This window comes from Ovis aries, chromosome 11 (genome assembly GCF_016772045.2).
Source record: "Ovis aries strain OAR_USU_Benz2616 breed Rambouillet chromosome 11, ARS-UI_Ramb_v3.0, whole genome shotgun sequence".
Lineage (NCBI taxonomy): Eukaryota > Metazoa > Chordata > Mammalia > Artiodactyla > Bovidae > Ovis > Ovis aries.
In genome coordinates this window covers 20288432-20307271 of record NC_056064.1, presented here as the reverse complement: position 1 = coordinate 20307271, position 18840 = coordinate 20288432, and the positions used below count along the sequence as shown (strand labels likewise).

Here is an 18840-nt window from a genome sequence, read left to right as displayed (position 1 = left end):
AAGCTTGCCTTGAATCTCAGCTCTTGGACAGAACTGGGCACCAAGCCTGCCCCAGCTTCCCTCCACCTGCCTACCTGCCACCGGGCTGCCAGCCCTTGGAGGCAAGAATCGATGCCGCTGCGCCGCCAGTGTTGTTGGCCATTGATTGTTGAGATTTCTCGGCGGGCTCTGGAGTAAACAAACCTGCCGCTTCTCTAACAACAATCCGGGTCTCAGGCTGCAGAGTCTGCAGCCTGGCTGGCAGGCAGGCTGGTGGAAAGGAGCCAGGGATACGGGGTGGGGGGTGGGCTGGGGTCCTGGCTGGGCCCAGTAGTGACAAGGGGCTCTGCCAGGAGATGAGAAGGAATCAGTGGGTGGGAAAGAGGCAATGGAGAGACAGAGAGAGACTGAACCCTAGACCCTGTACATGCCTTGTTTAATCCAACCTCTCCATTTTCCCTTAGCCATTTTCCCATACCTGGAATGCTATATCTGGAACCTTCTATTTGTTTCAATTCAACCACCCCCTCTTTATCTGATCATCCAGCCCACAGGGTTCTCTCTCTTCTCTCACCTGCCCCACACCAGGAACTTAGCCTATCCATCCCTCATCTACCCATCCCCTCTCCATGCAACACCTCTCTATTTACAGCACCTATCAGGTGCTTTAATAGACAGGAATAAAGCATAATCCCTGCCCTTAATCTTCACAAGCTCAGCCGTGACTGCCTCACCAGCTACACTACAGACTCTCTGATTTTAATTGAATGCGATACAAATAAGTTGCCAAACAGCATCCAACCACTCACCTTCAAAAGGACAAAAGATTCCTAGCCAGGGACTCTTCTGAGCTTCAGTTTCTTACCTGTAGTCAGAGGGCTCATCTTTTTAGTCTTTGAGGGCCCCAGCAAGACTCTGGGATCCCTGGGCCAGGCCTTACTTGGTGCCCTCCATCACAACTCTTCCCATCTCTGCTGGGTCTGAGGGTCCCTTTAAGCCCCCAAGAAGGCAGAGGAGATACAGGGTCCCTCCTGCCACCAAAAAGTTATGACCAACCTAGATAGCATATTAAAAAGCAGAAACATCACTTTGCCAACAAAGGCCCATCTAGTCAAGGCTATGGTTTTTCCAGTAGTCATGTATGGATGTGAGATTTGGACTATAAAGAAATTTGAGCGCCAAAGAATTAATGCTTTTGAACTGTGGTGTTGGAGAAGACTCTTGAGAGTCCCTTCGACAGCAAGGAGATCCAACCAGTTCATCCTAAAGGAGAACAGTGCTGAATATTCATTGGAAGGACTAATGCTGAAACTCCAATACTTTGGCCACCTGATGTGAAGAACTGACTCATTTGAAAAGATCCTGGGAAAGATTGAAGATGGGAGGAGAAGGGGATGACAGAGGATGAGATGGTTGAATGGTGTCACTGACTCAATGGACATGAGTTTGAGTAAACTCCGGGAGTTGGTGATGGATCGGGAGGCCTGGTGTGCTGCAGTCCATGGGGTTGCAAAGAGTTAGACATGACTGAACTGAACTGAACTGAACCTGCCACCAAACCACCAGTGTTGCAGAATAATCCAAAGTGCGGGTCTCTCCCTTCCCGCAGTGAAGTCCCCAGGAGCCCAGTTGGACTCCTGCACCCTGGCAAAAACCTCAGCATCTCCCCCAGTCACCCACTCCTCCCCTCCCACTGACTCCTCTCTCTACCCTCAGGACTCTCCTTCCAGCTGGTCATGGGCTGCAAGGGCAGAACTGCAGGGCCCCTGTGAAAAGTGCCTGAACCACAGAGCAGCCCCTAACAGATGTTCATTTGCATGCTGTTTTACCCCGCTTTGCATTCTGTCTCCTTATTAAAGGCACAGAAGCAGACCCAGCCCCTCCCACTCCCAGCACCGATCCCTCCTCCCCTCCCCACCCCCACAGCTTCTCCCTCCCTCCCTCGCAGCCCAGCAGCTGAGCATCAGCTCCTTTGTCCCCCAAGCTGCCACCTGCTGAGCATCTGGCCCCGGTCCCACCAGCCAGCAGGTGCCTAGGGAGCCCCAGAGCCTGTAAGGGGGGATACTGCACCATGTGGAGAGCCAAGTTGTGCCTTGGAGGGAGGGGGGTGGCCCCAAAGGAAGAACGTGACTAGAAGAAAGCTGGTCAGAGGGCCAGGACTCCCGGGTTTAAACCTGATACTGGCTCCTACTAGCTAGATGCTGCTGCTGCTGCGTGTGCTCAGTCATGTCCAGCTCTTTTGTGATCCCATCGATGACAGCCCTCCAGGCTCCTCTGTCCATTGGATTTCCCAGGCAAGCGTCCTAGAGGAGGGTAGTCATTCCCTTCTCCAGGGGATCTTCCCTATCCAGGGACTGAACTCAGGTCTCCTACATAACAGGCAGATTCTTTACTGGCTGAGCCACCAGGGAAGCCCTTACTACCTAGGTGACCTGGGGCAAATCATGTCACTCCCCTGTGTCTCAGTTTCCTCAGGAATTCATGGCACCTGTCCCACCTCTTTCAAAAAACGGCATCCAGATCAAAGAAAATCAGAGGAGTTGGTGACAGGGAGGAAACTGGAAGCCCTGGTTAAGAGGAGCATATGCCTATAGCCGGAGCTGTCCAGCACCAGGAGGGGCTGATTTCCAGGTAGTCACTGGAGGGGCAGATCAGAAAGTGGAGGAGTCCAGGGCTGGCCTGTAAGGTAGGAGTGGACAGTGAGCACAAGCTGGCCCAGGCCTGACTAGGAAGCTGAGACTAGCCATTGGAGGTAGGGTACTTCTAAGTGCCTTCACCCTGGGTTGCTGCTCTGATGGACATTCTGAGATATCATTTATATCCAGCAAGGGGATGTGCTAGTGATTTGAAACATCTGCTCGGGCAGCTGGCTGGCTCCCTCCTGTTGTGAGGTCCTATCTTCTGGCTGGTTAGAGGAAGTGGGAGAGAGGGATTCACTTTCTTTTGAGGACAGAAGAGCCCCTGGCATCTCCAGGGAAAGGTGTAAAGGTGGGACCAAACAAGGCTTGTCTGACGGAGGTCACCAGTGCATCTGCTTGTCCAGCCTCCCCTTGTCCACTTTCCTTCACTGCCCACTCCACTCTTCCCACCTTCTGGCAGAGTTCTAGCCTTGATCTTCTGGGTCCAGCCATCTCCCGTTCATCCCCCTACCCTGTCTGCCAGTCTAGGCCTGCTGTTCAGGTCAGGGTGCTGCCCTGAGCCTAGTCTGTTTCACCTGTATTCCTGACGCTACCCCTGGTGTTTCTGTGTCCTTCACTGCCCTCGGCCTCAAGTAGAGGAGACTGGCAAGGACACGGGGAGAGGACTCAGCCTTCTCAACTCAAGGCGTACACACACTCCACCTGGCAGGGTCCTTGGAAGAAGTCAGAGCAAGGTTGGAGCAAGAGAGGAGACAGAGGGATTAGGGGATGCACAGCTGAGTCCAGCTGGTGTTCCCGGGGGGTCTGGAGGAGAAGAAGCCCCGATTTGCAGGTAGCCGTGTATGTATACATCTTGCCCTGGCTGGCCCATCTATGGGTGTCTGTATCCATATGTCCCTGCATGTCTGTGCACTCCTGTCCCCATACCCCGGGACTCTGTGGCCCTGGATGCAGGCACTGCAGTTCTCAGCTCAGGCTGGTCTCTCCTCTCCCCAGGGCCCATTCCACTCTCTACCTCCCCAGTCTTGGGCTCCACTGACCCCTCAAGGAGATGTGAGCTGCTGCTGCTATTTTCAGCAGCTCTGCACCCCTCCCCTCCCCAACTCAGGCCTGCTGGGGGAAGTGGGGAGGACAAGCTGAGCATGGGGAGCCTCAGAGTCCCATGGAAACAAGGGGAGTCTGGGATGGTCCACAGGTGCAGGGGCCATGCCTTGGGGAAGCTTAGGCCCCATGCCACTAGGAGAAGTTCCCAGGCTGCCCTTTCTCTGCCCCCTCCAAGCCTCTAAGTGCAGATCCCAGGCCTCCAGGGACTCTTCCACAGGACATTTAGAAGTAAGGCAGGACTCCCAGAGTTTCCCCCATAGAAGCTGGAAGGGCAGAATGGGGTTCAAAGTGGCAGGAAGTCAAGGGAGAGAGCATACCTGGATGAGATTACCCCCCTCACACACACACACACACACACACGAGGTCTTCTGGTGCTGGAGATGAGGAGACCGGGGCCCAGTAACAACCAGAGGAAATGGGCAAGTCAACAGAGCATAGTCACCTGCCCTGCCAGGCCCCCTCCGCCTTTACCACTGCCCACCATGAGGCTCCATCAACCCTGCACTTGGGCACTGAGAGCAGAGGGGCTCTCCACCCTCTCACCCAACCACCCACCCGCAGAACCTAGGAGAAACCAGGAACGAAGTACTACATGGAAAGCCAAAACAGACCCAGAGAGAGCAAGAAAAGCCCAAGGTCACACAGCCTGTCAGTGGCAAAGCTACCTCCCATGCTGGAGACGGCTCTGACAAGGCCTCACCAGGCTCCTCAGCTTTCCAAGCTAAGGACAGACACTCTAATGACCTCCAGGGGAGAGAGACCCCTCCTCAGCCAACCCATCTCCTCCCAGATAGAGCTGACAGAATCAGCCAAAGGGCAAAGGTCACAAGGTCACTTGGACCCGTGGTACACAGAGTGAGTCTCTTCCTCTGACCAAAGGCCACACAATCTTGGGGCTACCAGGCTCAGAGGTGGGCACAGGACCTGGGAGCCACCTCAGTCTTGCCAGTTTTTGAACTTCAGAGGGGGTTGGGAAGGGGCAGCAACCCAGAGATGCTGATCTAGGACCCAGGGTGGTACCCGATCTCGGGTCCTGGTGCCTTGCCGGGCTCAGCGGCTGGGAGGGATTCTCCTTGGCCAATGTCTGGACTTGGGCAGGGGGCAGAGGATGGAGGGGATGGCCATTCCTCCCTAGAACAACCCTCCTGTTCCCCAACTCCACCACTGGGCTGGTACCAGCTCCAAGGAGAATGCCTTTCTGCCTTCACAGCCTTCCTCATCCCAGCTGACATTTTCAAGGCTTCCAGTCAGAGAAATATGATCCCTGCTGTCACTGAGGAGGTGGTGGGAGCTGTTGGTGCTGGGGGAGGGCTGACCTGGGCACCCAGCTTGGGGCCATGTCCCTCCTCTGCCCTGGCCACACTCCTGCCGGTGGGCATGATGGAGTGGAGTTTAGCAGACTGATCAGCTTCCGGGTGGTGAGGAAGGTGATGCCCAAGGATGCCCAGAGAGTTCTTCCTCTTTCTTCCAGCCTGCCCAGGGATGGCCATCAGCCCTGCTCCCCCGCCACTGCTCCAAGCCCAGCCCCTAGTTCTCTCCCAATCCCCCACCTCAGGCCCCCAACTCCCATGCCTCCTGCCAAGCACCAGGAACTGTGAGCTGGCAGGATTAGGACCCCCAGGTCCCCAGGGGCAGTGGGCAGGCAGGAGGGAGAACACAGGGCACAGGGGAAGGTGTAGAGCACAGCAGGTGACGCTGCAGCAGAGGCCTCATTAATCACCTCTCCAGCCCCCAGCTCTGCAGTGGCGAGACCATATTAGATTTTAAATTGGAAAGCGGTGAACGTGGCAGTTAGCTGGGAGCTCCCTGTACCCTGAGCCCCTGGTCACAGCCTTACGGGAGGGAGGGGGCTGTGGGGAGGGAGCCCAGAGCCCTGTCCCTTCTCCCCACCACACACCCAGAGCCTGGGGAGCTGTCCCAGCCACAGGGCTCTGGGAAGGGTCAAGGCGAGTTCCAAGAAGGTGGCAGAGTGAAAATGAGGGAGCACAGCTGCCTTGGGGAGAAAGGCATCACTTCCGGGAGGCAGAGCCTGCCCAGGACCGTGAGGCTGGGTTCCAGGGTATGGCATCCATAGGCAAGGACAAGTGGAAATGACTTATGTTAGCGTGTCTGGAACTACACACGCACGTGTGTGCAGGCACATACACTCAGGTATACACATAGGCCCACATAATCACACGTGGAGCAGCAACTCTGCAGTAAAAACTTAAGCTCAGGCTGTGGAGCAGGAAAACCTAGTTCAAACCCCTTATTTGCCAGTTCCCTCCCATGTGAACTAGAATGAATCACTTTGCCTCTCAGCCCCAATCTCTTCACATGTAAAGTGTGAAATATTCATTCCAGGCATAAAAGGTGCTGCTCTGAGTGGAAGACAGCTCCCTAGGCAGTCCTGCCTGACCCATGGAGGGTGCTCAGTGTGAGGCCCTCCCCTGACTGGTCCCAAGGTCAGGCAGCTACTCTGGGGCTGCCCCAGGAGCCCTGGGGTGTGGCCAGGCCAGGCTCCCTGCCCCCATGTGCCTGACTGGGCAGGGAGGTAGGGGCAGGTCGGCCAGCACAGCGGACATTGTCATAGAATGTCCACACACCCTGAGCCCATCTTGGGCCAAATCACCAGAGGCCAAGCATTCCTGGCTGCCCTCCATCCATGAAGACTTCCTACAGTGGCTCTGCCTGAGCTCCCCAAATTGCCCACTGAACACCCCACCTCTCAGAACACCAGTGCTCAGACAAGGTAGCGAAGCAGACATCATGGGCGGGCAGTGCCGGTCCCTCCTTGATGGACTGAATGGCTGACAGGCCCCTCTCTTGAGGCCTTTATGAAAAGCCTAAGGAAGTCCCAGGACTCCTTGTCACCTCTCCCTGCCTGGCCCCAGGCCCAAAGAGGAGGGTAGACACCACCAGCCCAACTTAATCTTCTCTGGAATGCCATCTCCCAACCCCCACACTGGCCAGGCTCTTCCCTTCTGAAAAGTGAATACTGCTGGGGTCAAGAGGTCAGGTGATGGAGCTACACTTTCTATCAAGGTAGCTACTACATACATGTGGTGGTTTAAATTCATGAACATGAAATTGAATTTCAAATTTGGTGCCTCAGTCTCACCAGCCACACTTCAAGGGCTCACTAGCCACACTTCAAGGGCTCACTAGCCACACTTCAAGGGCTCACTAGCCATGTGTGGCCACTGACTACCATGTTGCAAATGCAGATATAAAACATTTCCATCATCAGAAAAATTATATTAGCCAGCACTGCTCTAGGGCTGCAAGGCATCTACATTTGAATCTGACACATCCAAACTGGTAACTTGACAGTTGCCCTTCCCTGGGTCCCTGTTTCTTCATCTATGAAAGTTCATATCTCAGAGTAATTCTGGGAGGTTAAATGAGTTGATTCTGGTAAAGCACTTCTAATGGTGTTAGGCGTGTGATAAATTCTCAGTAAACAGTGAAAATGTTAGTTGTTCAGTTATGTCGGACTCTTTGTGACCCTGTGGACTGTAGCCCACCAGGCCTCTCTGTCTGTGGAATTCTCTAGGCAAGAATACTGGAGTGGGTAGCTGTTCCCTCCTCCAGGGGATCTTTCCAACCGAGGGACTGAACCCAGGTCTCTTGCATTGCAGGCAGATTCTTTACTGTCTGAGCCACCAGTAAACAGTGGCCTTCCGTATTTTTATTCATGGAGCCCTTTGTGGCTCACTGGATTCTGGAAGGTGAGAGCTGGCAGGGCCCTTAGATACCTTCTCTGTTTTACTGATGGGGAAATGGAGGCTTGCAATGGGGGAGTGATTTCTGCAGAGGGATTAACCTCTTAGAGGCAGGACCAAGACTGGCGGGCTAACTCCTGGCTGTTTCCTGCTATACCCACCCACACTCCCTGCATCTGGCAAGAAGACCCCAACCCTGGAGCTGATGAAGCCCAGGGTTACCCACCCACTCTAGTACAGTGAGGGTGGTAGCTGCTCCTGGCACACCTTCTGTCACTGGAGGTATACCCTCAGATGGCAGATGGCCCCAGGAGTAGAGGAGGGTTCACTGTTCAGAACAGTTGGGCCAGATGCCCTTTGAGCCCCAACATCTTGAGTTCTAGCCCTGCCCCAGGTTTGCTGTGTGACCTGGGAAACCTCTCTGGATTCCGTTTCTTCCTGTATGAATGAGGGTGGGCTGAGATGTACACAGAGGCTACAAGAGCTCAGATTCTGGGGACTGGCCACTTTCTTGCCTGGATTCCAGATGAGAGGAGGTGCCCCACTCATCTCTGTACTTCAGATTTGACCAAACTGCCACAAGTTGGCCAAGAGAATATAGTAAGAGGGTGCGATGGGGCAGTGGTCAATGGTAGAGGAAGGGAGGATAGTCTGAGGCTGGAGGCCCACCAGCTCGCTCTGGTAGAGACTCTTCATCAAGTGCCAGTTGGGGCTGTGCTGGGGCACTGCCAAGGGCTGACTGCCCATCTTCTCCCTGCAGGACACACCCCACCCTCCCCTGCCCACCCCTGCCGGCCAAGGGCCAAGTACTTTGGGGAGCAGGAAGCCTTCTGAGTGTGCAGACAGGCAGAATCCTGGCTTGGAGACTGCATCCTCTGAGCCCACCCTGCACTGTGCCTGGCCCCAGGGTCAGCAGCTAAGAGCAGAGATGAAGGGAGAGAGATGTGCCTTGTGCTGGATCCTTGGCCTTGGGCACAAGTTGTACCCACACTGAGGGTCCACCAAGAAGTGCCACCAGGAGATCAGAGGAGAGAGCTGTTGTCACCCCCTGGGCCAGGCAGGGGTGGCTCCCTGCTGCCCAGGAGGGACGGGAGCTGGGTTTGGTAGGATGGGGAAAGTTTAAAGAGACAAAAGACTTACATAGTTGCTCGGTCAAGGCCAACTACTTACGACCCCGTGGACTGTAGCCCAACAGGCTCCTCCGTCCGTGGGATTCTCCAGGCAAGAATACTGGAGTGGGTAGCCATTCCCTTCTCCAGGGCATCTTCCCAACCCAGGAATTGAACCTGGGTCTCCTGCATTGCAGGCAGATTCTGAGCTACCAAGGAAGCCCTTAAAGAGGCAAAGAAGTGAGCAAATGGGGCAGAAGGGGGAAGGCACCTGTTTTGGCAGAGAGTTCCCTGGGAGGGTTTCTCCTCCACTCAAAGCACTGTCCACCCCAACAATGGTCCCTCCAGGACACCACCAGGACCTCCTTCCCATCACCCTAAGCTGCAGGGCTCTCAGCATGAGTGCCCTAGGATAGTGGCGGCCAGTTAATGGGGAGATAGTGAAGAAGTACAGCTGAGGGCCAGCGGCAGCAGTAGACAAAGCTGAGCGAGGAGCTGCTGAGCTCTGGGTCCTAGTCCCAGGCTTGCCACGCACTGGCTGTGCAACCTTAGACAGCTTACTTCACCATTCTGGGCTTCAAATGGCTCTGTCTCTGGGGAGATAGGTGATTACATGTGAAGGTGCTGAGTGCCTGGTTAGCACATAAGCACGAGGAAGGACAGCTGCCTGCCTCCAAAGCACAGGAGGCAGAACGTATCCATTCTGGTTCTGCCATAGCTTTTGGGTGATCTTGGAGAAGCCACACCCCAGCTGTAGGCCTCAGTCTCCCCATCTGTTCTATTGGGTTTATATTGCCTTTCCTGTTAATACAAGAAGTCAACAGCAGAAAACCTACCTCAGACATAGGAATACTGTGGGGTAATTATGTCAGTAGTGGCACATGGACTCAGGCCTCAGGGGCCCTCTGTGACCCTGCCAGCCTCTAGCTGGGGGCCCTCAGTTCAGGAGGCAGGCCTGGACCCAGTGACACTGTCACTGTGGATACCAGGCTCTGGCTCTGGGGGGAGCCCAAGTGCTCTTACTCTGGGGGCCTCTCTTCCTGCCCTCAGGCTCTGGGATAATGGGGGTCTGCAGGGGCCAGGCCCTCACTAATCCCCTATTAAAACTTGAAAGGGACCAGGGAACCTCCAGAATAAACTCATTAGCTTTTATGGGATAATAAATGGATCCCATTAAATTCTCATTCTCCCTATGCTAGGCCAGCTTAACCTCCAGAGCCCCAAGGGGCAGGCTCCCTGCCCACTGTAACCCCTAGACTCCCCCTCTACCCACCAGCAGGCATGCTCCCCACAGCTGAAAGCTGGTGCTGCCACAAGTGGGGATCAAGCCTGACCTGTCTGAGGACTCTGGGGCCCCCCTCCATATGCCGACCTCTGAGACCAGCAGGCCCCTCCTGCCCTGGCAGAGGATGGGGGGCAGGGCAGCAGAGGAGCCTGTCTCTAGTCGGCCGTCCCCAAACCAGGAGGACCCCACTCCACAAATGCAGAAGCAAATGCTCCGGTGGGCAGCCCCCAGCTCAAGTCACACTGCTAGTGAGAGATAGATGGGGGATTGGAAGCTGAGGTTTTTCTGTCTGGAGCAGAGAGATCTGCAGAAACAGTAGCCCTAAGCAGGCAGCCCACCTGGGACTGGCACAGCAGTTGCCCCAGGTCTACACTGCATGAAGACCACTACCCCGGACTTCCCTGGTGATGCAGTGGTTAAGACCCTGCACTTCCGATGCATGGGGAGGGTTCCACCCTTGGTGGGGGAACCTGCCTGCTGTCTGGGGCAGCCAAAAGAAAAGACTACCACCCTCCCCCATTGCCTCCATACAAACCGGTTCAAGCTCCTCAGCCCACCCATGCTGTGACCCCTGGCAACATCCTGGGCCTCACTGAGCCTCAGTTTCCCCATCTGTCAGACAGGGACAAAACACTACCCCTGGAAGCTATGAAGAAGAGTCCCCAGTCGTTATGGGCTTCCCAAATCAGAGATGAGCACCCCGCCGCATTTGGATCCCAGTCTGTGGGGGTGGAGGATGCATCGCGACCCCTCACCTGCCGCTCCATCTCCACCTTCACCTTGCTGGGTTCAGGGGAGGACGGGGGCGGGGTCGGCGGCTCTCCCTGGGAGGACCCGGCTGGAGCCGAGAGGAGGGGGCTTCCAATCCCAAGAGGGGCCACAGGGGGGCAGCGGGGGCCGGGAGGCGGAGCGGGAGAGAATCCACCGGGGAGGCATCCTGAATGGCTCATTAGTGCCGATGAAAGCCTTTTTTCATTTCGTCTAAATACTTTAAACAGGGCTCCCTCCGATGTCTATTTGCATAGCTTAAGAGCTAATGCGGGGGGAGGGCCCAGGCGGCGGTGGCGGGGCCACACCAGGGCTGGGGGCTGCCGGGAAGCTGGGGCCTCCGCTGCGGGGAGCGGGGAGCGGAGGAGGTTTTTCCCAGCCCCGGCCCTCGAGAGCGGGGGAGGGAGCGGCCGCCCAGGGAGTGCATTCCTGTGTCCAGGCACCAGGTGGACCGGGCAGCCAGGGGATCCTGGGGGGCTGTATAGCTATGGGCCACTGTCCCCCAGCTCCATGCCGGCCTTGGAGGCGGCGATCTTTTGCACCATGTGGTACAATATTATCCTCCTTTAACAGATGACAACAACACTGACATCCTCGAGGTCGCACACACTGCTACACAACAGGGAACATGGTCCCCCAGGAAGGAGAGGGTGGCCTCATCCGGGCCAGCCTCTCCCAACCCCAGAGGGCAGCCCCCTCGGAGTGTGGCCTCACCTTCTGTACCCCCACCACCACCCTTCCCCCCAGAAACCCCTGCTACTTAGAACATTAAGATTCTCATAAAACCTGTCCAAAGTGCCTGTTTTTAGCTCAGGACACAGCGGTGACTGGCCTGGGCTCCCTTGACTTTTAAGTGGCAGAGCTGACATTTAAACCCTGGTGCCTGTGTGACGCGGTGCCCCCTCCCTGTGAAGCAGTATCCTTGGCCTCCGGTTTTGAGTTCCAGACTCAGATGCGCTTGGGGCACAGAATGGGGCTCCCTGAGTCCCAGCCCAAAGGCCTCCTGGGGGCCCAGCTCGGCTCAGACTCAGCTTAGGTCCCAGGTGCCAGAAACTGTGGCCCCAGCTCCACTTCCAACCTGCATCAGACCGTGGACAGGTCCAGTCCTTTCTCTGGGCCTTAGCTTCCTGTACTGGCTAGAGGGTTCTCTGCTGCGGAGTACCAGTCCCCTCCTCCTGTGAGGCAGACTGGTGTCCTGGAAAGACTAGGGCTTTTGAACCAGATCAAGGTAGGTTCAGATCCCAGTTCCACCACAGTGCCCCAGGCAGGTCGTCACCTTACCTCTCTAGGCTTCCAGTTCTTTTCCAGTAATGTGGAAATAAGAGTCTCACCTCACAGCCTTGTAGTGTCACATAATCCAAGATCTGGGGATGGCCTGACTCTGTCTGGTACATATTAGGGTACCTGAAGCGACTGGGCATTTGGCCCCCGACACCTGGTAACCCACTCCAGTATTCTTGCCGGGAAAATCCCATGGCCAGAGGAGCCGCAGTCCATGGGGTTGCAAAGAGTCAGACATGACTGAGCAGTTAACACACACCTCCCCTATATCACACCCTCTTTGTCAGACTCTATACCTTTGATCTCAGTCAGCCCAGGCAGAGAGAACCCCAGGAACCTGGCGAGGGAGGTCACAGGGCCAGAGGCTTCCATCAGAATCAACCAGAGTGTCTGGTGATGCCCTCTCCGTAGAAATGGCTTGTCTCCCACAGATTATCCTACCCTCTCTGACAGTGGGGAGCACCCTCAGGGACCAAGCGGCAGCTGATTGTGGAATCAATTTGCTCGTTTGATATGCTATCTCCATTCCATTTAACCAAGTGCTCAGTCCCCCCAGATAACACAATCAGTGCAATCGACAGTGACGGGAGGTGTCCATTAGCTCTGCTCCATTGCCCAGCACCCACCTGGCAGCCGGTGGGAGGAGCCGTGCCCACTCTGGCCCCTTCCTGAAACAGAGGCATTCCCTCTCCCGGTGAAGATTCCTGCAGGCGCCCGCCCTGTGAGACTTGTCTCTTCCTGGGCCACCCTGGAAAGGGACACCGGAACCCTAAGGCTCCAGTCCGTGTGATGAGAAAGGCTCTTCTTCCCTGTGACATGCTAAGATTAGTCTCAGGTCACCTGGCAAAGACAGTGTGACATCTTGGGGCTGGGCAGAGAGTAGTCCTGTCCTGGCAGGTCACAGGCACTCCCTGGACCCTCCACCACAGACTCAGATGAAAGACACAGGACATCGGCGGACCATCTGCTCCAGGGGGTGTGGGCCTGGCTGCGTATCTAGTTTGGGCACCGCATTCAGTGTCTGGTACAGAATGCCAAGGCACAGATGGGCTGTTTTAGTGAGCATCCTGAGAAATAGGGGCTGGTCCTGCTTTCTCAAGGCTTTGGGCCCCAAGACCCCTCTGACCCAGAGCAGCAGAGAGCCCTCTGACCTGCAGCCACCTCCCCCACCCCAGTTTCCTCCCTCCTCCCAAGTGTCTAACACATCAGAGCTGCCATGGTCTCCCGAACAGAATGTAGGCCATCTGCTGTATCCTCGGGCCTGCCAATCCGTGGGGCGGGTGTGGAATGACAGCCCCACCATCGGATGTGCAGAGGAACCAACCTTCTTGCCGACTCTGTTATCTCACCCTGGCTGTGTTTCCCTTTGAGTCCTCATGCAGCCATTTTGAGAGTTGTTCAAATCAGAATATCTTCCCAGCCTTCTTGAAACTGGCAAAATTCTATGTGAGGTGTATCTGGAGCCAGCATCCATTGACCTTTTTTTCTGACAGTCTAGGATCTGGGGAGCCTGGTGGGCCACAGTTAGAATATGCAGCATTTCTCCAGCTATGATGTGGTCAAATAAGTCAATACAATCAATAGTGTAGCAACCTCAGATGAGGAACAACAAACATGTTTCTTCTTCCATAGCCTATCTAATCAATTGGTAGTGGCTGCCTGCATAACGGTGTTGAGAAGGATTCTGAAGTCCCATGTGGCCTCAGCAAGAAACAATCAACATTGGTTAACAATGTCTGCCATGGATTGGGGGTAACAGGCAGGTGACCCTACTTTAGACCCCACCCTAGATGGATCCTGGCTTGTGTCAAAAAAAAAAAAGATAAAGAGAATTCAGAAAGACATAGCAAATGGGAAAGGGAAGCAATATTATCTTAGTGAATCCTATAAAAGAAACCCCATCTTACAGATGAGAAAAATTAGGTTCAGAGAGTTTATTTGCCCAAGGTCACACGGTCCCATGGTGACAAATTTGAAGTTATATCTGCCTCACTCCAGAGTTTAGCTTCTCTTACTCTATTCATATTACTGTTCTTGGTGGACAAAACAGAGCGAGAGAGACAAAAGAAATGATTTTATGGAAAGTGAGAGAAATAAGGTGTAATGGGACCCTAACAAAAAAGTCGTCATGAATCCATGAAGGAGTCTAAAATAAAATCCCAAATATGTGAAGTAATTCCTGAGACTAATGACCAGCAATTTCATTGAGAATAGAAAGTGAGCTTGAACGCAAGGCCCTGTAATCTCAGGCAGAAAAGTCACGGTGACTGCACTCTTGCTAAGGGCGTCATCTCTGACCTTCAGTTGACCGGTGGTGGACTTCGAGCAAGTCATTTCCTTTCTTTGACCTTGTTTCCTCAACAGTAAAAGCAGGCCTTTGAACTACATTAGGGACTGGAAATATTTGTTCAACATGTGCGTCTGAGGTGTCAGGCACGGCTACCTAGAGTGCTGTGTTAAGAAGGATTCTGAGGCCGAATCTGAGAACAACCAAGAAATAGTGCAATGACCGATTAGCCTTCCAGGCGGTGCTACTGGTAAAGCATCTGCCTGCCAATGCAGCAGCCCCAAGAGACCTGGGTTCGATCCCTGAGCTGGGAAGATCCCCTGGAGAAGGAAATGGCTACCCACTCCAGTATTCTTTCCTGGGAAATCCCGTGGGACAGAGGAGCCTGGCCAGCCACAGTGCACAGGGGTTGCAAAGAGTCAGACACAACCGAGCACTTGTCAGCAGCAGCAGGTTAGTAATGGCCGCCTCTGGTGTTGGTGGGGGGAAGAGATCTCTCATGTGCCATCCTTGAAGTGCGTGTTATCATCTCACTTTCAGCTCTCAAACTCGATAGCTCCATGGTTCTCAGCCATGAGGACGTTCCCCAAGGCTCTCGGTCAAAAGAAAGATGGGTCTCCCACTGCCTGGACTGGGTGTGCTGCTGCTCACTGTGGGGCAGGAGGAGAATCTCTGAGCATTTGTTACCATTTCAGGACTCTCTTTGGAGGCCCCCACGGAGAGGGAAGGGCAGGCCCCAGGCCTGGAGGAGACGGACGGAGAGTTGACAGCGGCCCCTACACCTGAGCAGCCAGCACCAGGCGTCCACTTCGTCACAACGGCCCCTACCCTGAAGCTGCTTAACCACCACCCTCTGCTGGAGGAATTCCTACAAGAGGGGCTGGAGAAGGGCGAGCTGAGGCCTGACCCACCTACAGCGAGTCCCCTGCCCCGCCTGGCCAACCAGGACAGCCGCCCCGTCTTCACCAGCCCCTCTCCAGTCATGGCGGCAGCACCTACTCAACCCCAGTCCAGGGAAGGACCCTGGAGCCTGGAGTCAGAGCCCCCTGCACTTCGTATCACAGCTGCCCTACCTCCAGGGCCCAGCATGGCAGTGCCCACCCCAGGCCCAGGGGAGAGGCCCAATACCACACCCCCTAGTGGAGCATGGACTCCAACCCCAGAGGGTCCTGGAGACATAGGCAGGCCCTGGGCTCCAGGGGTCATGTCCCAGACCACAGGGCTCGGGATGGAGGGGACCGTCACCACCTCTACGGCTTCAGGGGACGATGAGGAGACCACCACCACCAGCACCATCATTACCACCACCGTCACCACAGTCCAGCCACCAGGTCAGTTACTTGCTGGCTCAGATCCCCATCTAGAGATGGGGATGGGGAAGCTGGGGGCCTTCCAGATTCCTCTCTCTGTGTCTCTGTGCTGGCCTGCCTTGCCCTTTGGCACCAAGGGCCAACCCACAGGGAGCATGTGGACTGGAACCAGACCCAGGTTCAAATCCTGACTGAAAGCAACTACCCCAGACCTTGGGGCTTCCCAGGTGACACTAATGGTAAAGAGCCCACCTGCCAGTGCAAGAGATGCAAGAGATGCGGGTTCGATCCCTGGATCGGGAAGATCCCCTGGAGACGGGCACAGCAACCCACTCCAGTACTCTTGCCTGGAGAACCCCATGGACAGAGGAGCCTGATGGGCTGCAGTCCTTAGGGTCTCAAAGAGTCAGACACGACTGAAGTGACTTTGCATGCACACCAGACCTTAGGGATTTTATCTAACCTCCCTGAGCCTCTTCTGTAAAATGGCAATAAGAAGACCCACCTCACTGGGTCACTGTAAGAACTGAGATAAGATTGCACACAGTAGGTGCTCAGGAGAAGGTGGTACTCTGCTTTCAACAGGGTAATAGAACTCCCAAAGGGTGAGTGTCATCACATACCAGACACGCATACACACGCATACACATGGGGCAGCCATAGTTGTACCCAAATTGCCAGAGCTAAGTTTAGCTTATGTCTCCCCCTGCCTTCCAGGCCCTTGCAGCTGGAATTTCTCAGGCCCAGAGGGCTCTCTGGACTCCCCCCCAGCCTCCAACTCACCCCCTGATGTCGGCCTGGACTGTTTCTACTACATCTCCGTCTACCCTGGCTACGGTGTGGAAATCAAGGTGAGTGACCTGGATCTGGCAGAGGAAAAACTGGGGCTAGTGTCTTATCTTTCCAGAAAGGTGCTGGTTACTGGGGGGAGGTGGGGATGTGCCAGGTCATCAGTGGGAGAAGGGGCCTAGGAGCAGGGTCAGGTGATGGGCCTAAACTGTGGTTGGATTCCGCCCTGTGCATCAGGAAGTGAAGAGCTCCTGTTCCCACTCAGCAGCGCTGAGGCTGGGAGGGGTGGCAGGAGGGGCAAGTGTGCCCATCGTCTTCCCCCAGGGGTTTAATCAGGAGCTCAGGAGAGCTCAAGGAGGGGCTCTAGCCATGGATGGGCAGAGGATTGGGTGAGTGTCTGAATCCACGTGTCTGAGTCAAAGAGGACTAGAGTGGCCTGGCTGGGCCTCTGAGAGCCATGAAGCCTCACTCGCATGTGTATCCACTCACTCATTCCCTTCAGCAAATACCCTCTGAGCAGCCCCTCTCGGTCAGCCCCCTCTGCTGGCTCCTGGGATGCGAAGGTGGGAAAGACAGACGTGGCTGCACCATCCAAGGTGACCAGCTGCTGGGGGAGTCAGACCTAGCTCCCAGCCCCCTGCCCCCTGCCTTCCTGCACCACCTCACCCCTCCCCTGGCGTGAAGTGTTAGTTGCTCAGTTGTGTCCGCCTCTTTGCTACCCCATGAACTGTAGCTGCCTCAGGCTCCTCTGTCCATGGGATTCTCCAGGCAAAAATACTGGAGTGGGTAGCCATGCCCTTCTCCAGGGGATCTTCCCGGCCCAGGGATCAAACCCAGGCCTCTTGCATTCCAGGGGGATTCTTTACCATTTGAGCCATCAGCTCTCTCTTAATCCCCACACCTAATCCTGTAGGTCCTCATGGCTGCCCCACAGGCTCCACATATTCCAAACCCAATTCTTCCTTTTTGTTCCCCTAAACCTGCTTGACACTCTACACCTATCCTCAGAGACTGGCCCCAACCAATCAGAAACCTAGAGCAGCACCCCCACGGTACGTTGTAGACAGCATCCCTGGAGCTGTGCAACCAGAGCTGTGCAACCTGGGCCCTTCCCTCTCCCTCTTCCCTGAGTCTACCAACTCATGCCCGAGTTCTATCACCATGACACTCTCCCAAACTCAGATCTGCTTGCTGCCCCCTCATCCCAGCCACCACGTGGTCCAGCCTCTGTCATCCCTCCCCTGATGATATAGTGGCTGCCTCACTGGTCACTCCACTCATGCTTGCCCCCTCCTACCATCCTCCACCCACACTGCAGTCATTTTTCTCAAATGAAATCGATCCTACCTCCCACATCTTCCCCAAGGGCCTCTGAATCAAGGCCAGTCCCTCTGGGCCCATCTCTAGCCGTTTCCTCCCTTGTTCTCTACTCTTGCTTTGCATTAAACAGCTTACAGCTAATGAACAGACCAAACGCACTTTCCTCACAAGCTCCTATTGCACCTGTTGGTCCGTTTGCCCAGAAGAGGCATCCTCCTATCCCTTCCCTTAGGACTCTAATCTGGCCTCACTTTTCCTGGGAATTCTCTCCTAATCCCCAGAGCTTGGGGTATCTCCCATCCTAGCTCATTGCTCTGTCTCCAATGGGTGTGTTTATAGCTGTGCCCCTCCCCAGCTAGACTCTGAGTTCCTTGAGGGGTGCCTTGAAATACAGGGCCCAGACTGGCTTCTCCATGGGCTGATTGAATGAAATGGACCAATGAATGGAGGAGGGAAGGAATGAGGTGACATTTGATGTGACTCTGGAGACTGAATGGAGGTGGAGAGGAGAGGCATTCAGCCCAGTAGAGGGAATCAGGCAGGTCATGGAGGAGCCAGGAAAGGGGCAGAGGAGGAATCTGGGAGGGGAGCAGGACACCACTGGCCTGTCTCCCCTTCCTGGCCTGTCCCTCCCCCCAGAGCCCCTGGAGCTGGGCTGAGAGCCAGCTCATCTGTCCTGGGGCAGCACCCTCCCCTCTGGGGAGGGCAGGTCCAGGTCTCTGAGCCAGACCCTGAGGAGGGGGCACCTTCTCCCACCCCTGGTGGGCCCCTCCCCTTCTTTCTATAACTGTTTGCTCCTGTTCTGCCAAGCCCTGTGCCCCTCACTCTGGTCTGACTGGGAGGGTAATTAGGAACAGTCACCAACAGCCCCCACCCCCAAGCCATTAGCTCTCAGTGCCGCTTAATTAAGGTAATTAATGTAACATCATCACCTAATGAGTGGTGGCACCGGCTGTGGCTCACCGGGTGAAAGGCGCCAGCTGCAGGTGTGGGGCATGCAGTAGTGGGGGGAAGATGCCAGGCTGGCTGCCCCCCTGCAGGCCTGGGCTGGCTTTACCTGTCCCCCAAGCCTACCACCCCCGCTGACGCCCACTAGGCCAGGCTGGGCCGCGTCCTGGTACTCTCCTCAGTGAGGTGAGATGCTGCGGGCTCTGCCTGCCCTGGCCCTGGCCCAGGCATCTGCCCCACCCCGGATACCCACCCCCTCACCTAAGCCCTAGGAAACCCCATGTCTGTTGTCTGGTTCTGCCACATTTTTTTTTCAT

At 55.4% G+C, this 18840-nt stretch overlaps 1 protein-coding gene across 2 annotated transcripts in view; it reads left to right on the top strand.

Moving 5' to 3' along the window:
* Positions 1-18840, top strand: part of SEZ6 (seizure related 6 homolog) — a 48058-nt gene that overhangs the window by 6300 nt on the left and 22918 nt on the right. For both annotated transcript variants that reach the window (XM_027975211.2, XM_027975210.2), the window contains exons 2-3: positions 14852-15487; positions 16184-16317. In XM_027975211.2, coding sequence (XP_027831012.1) covers positions 14852-15487; positions 16184-16317 — 770 coding nt within the window. The remainder of the gene's footprint in view (positions 1-14851; positions 15488-16183; positions 16318-18840) is intronic.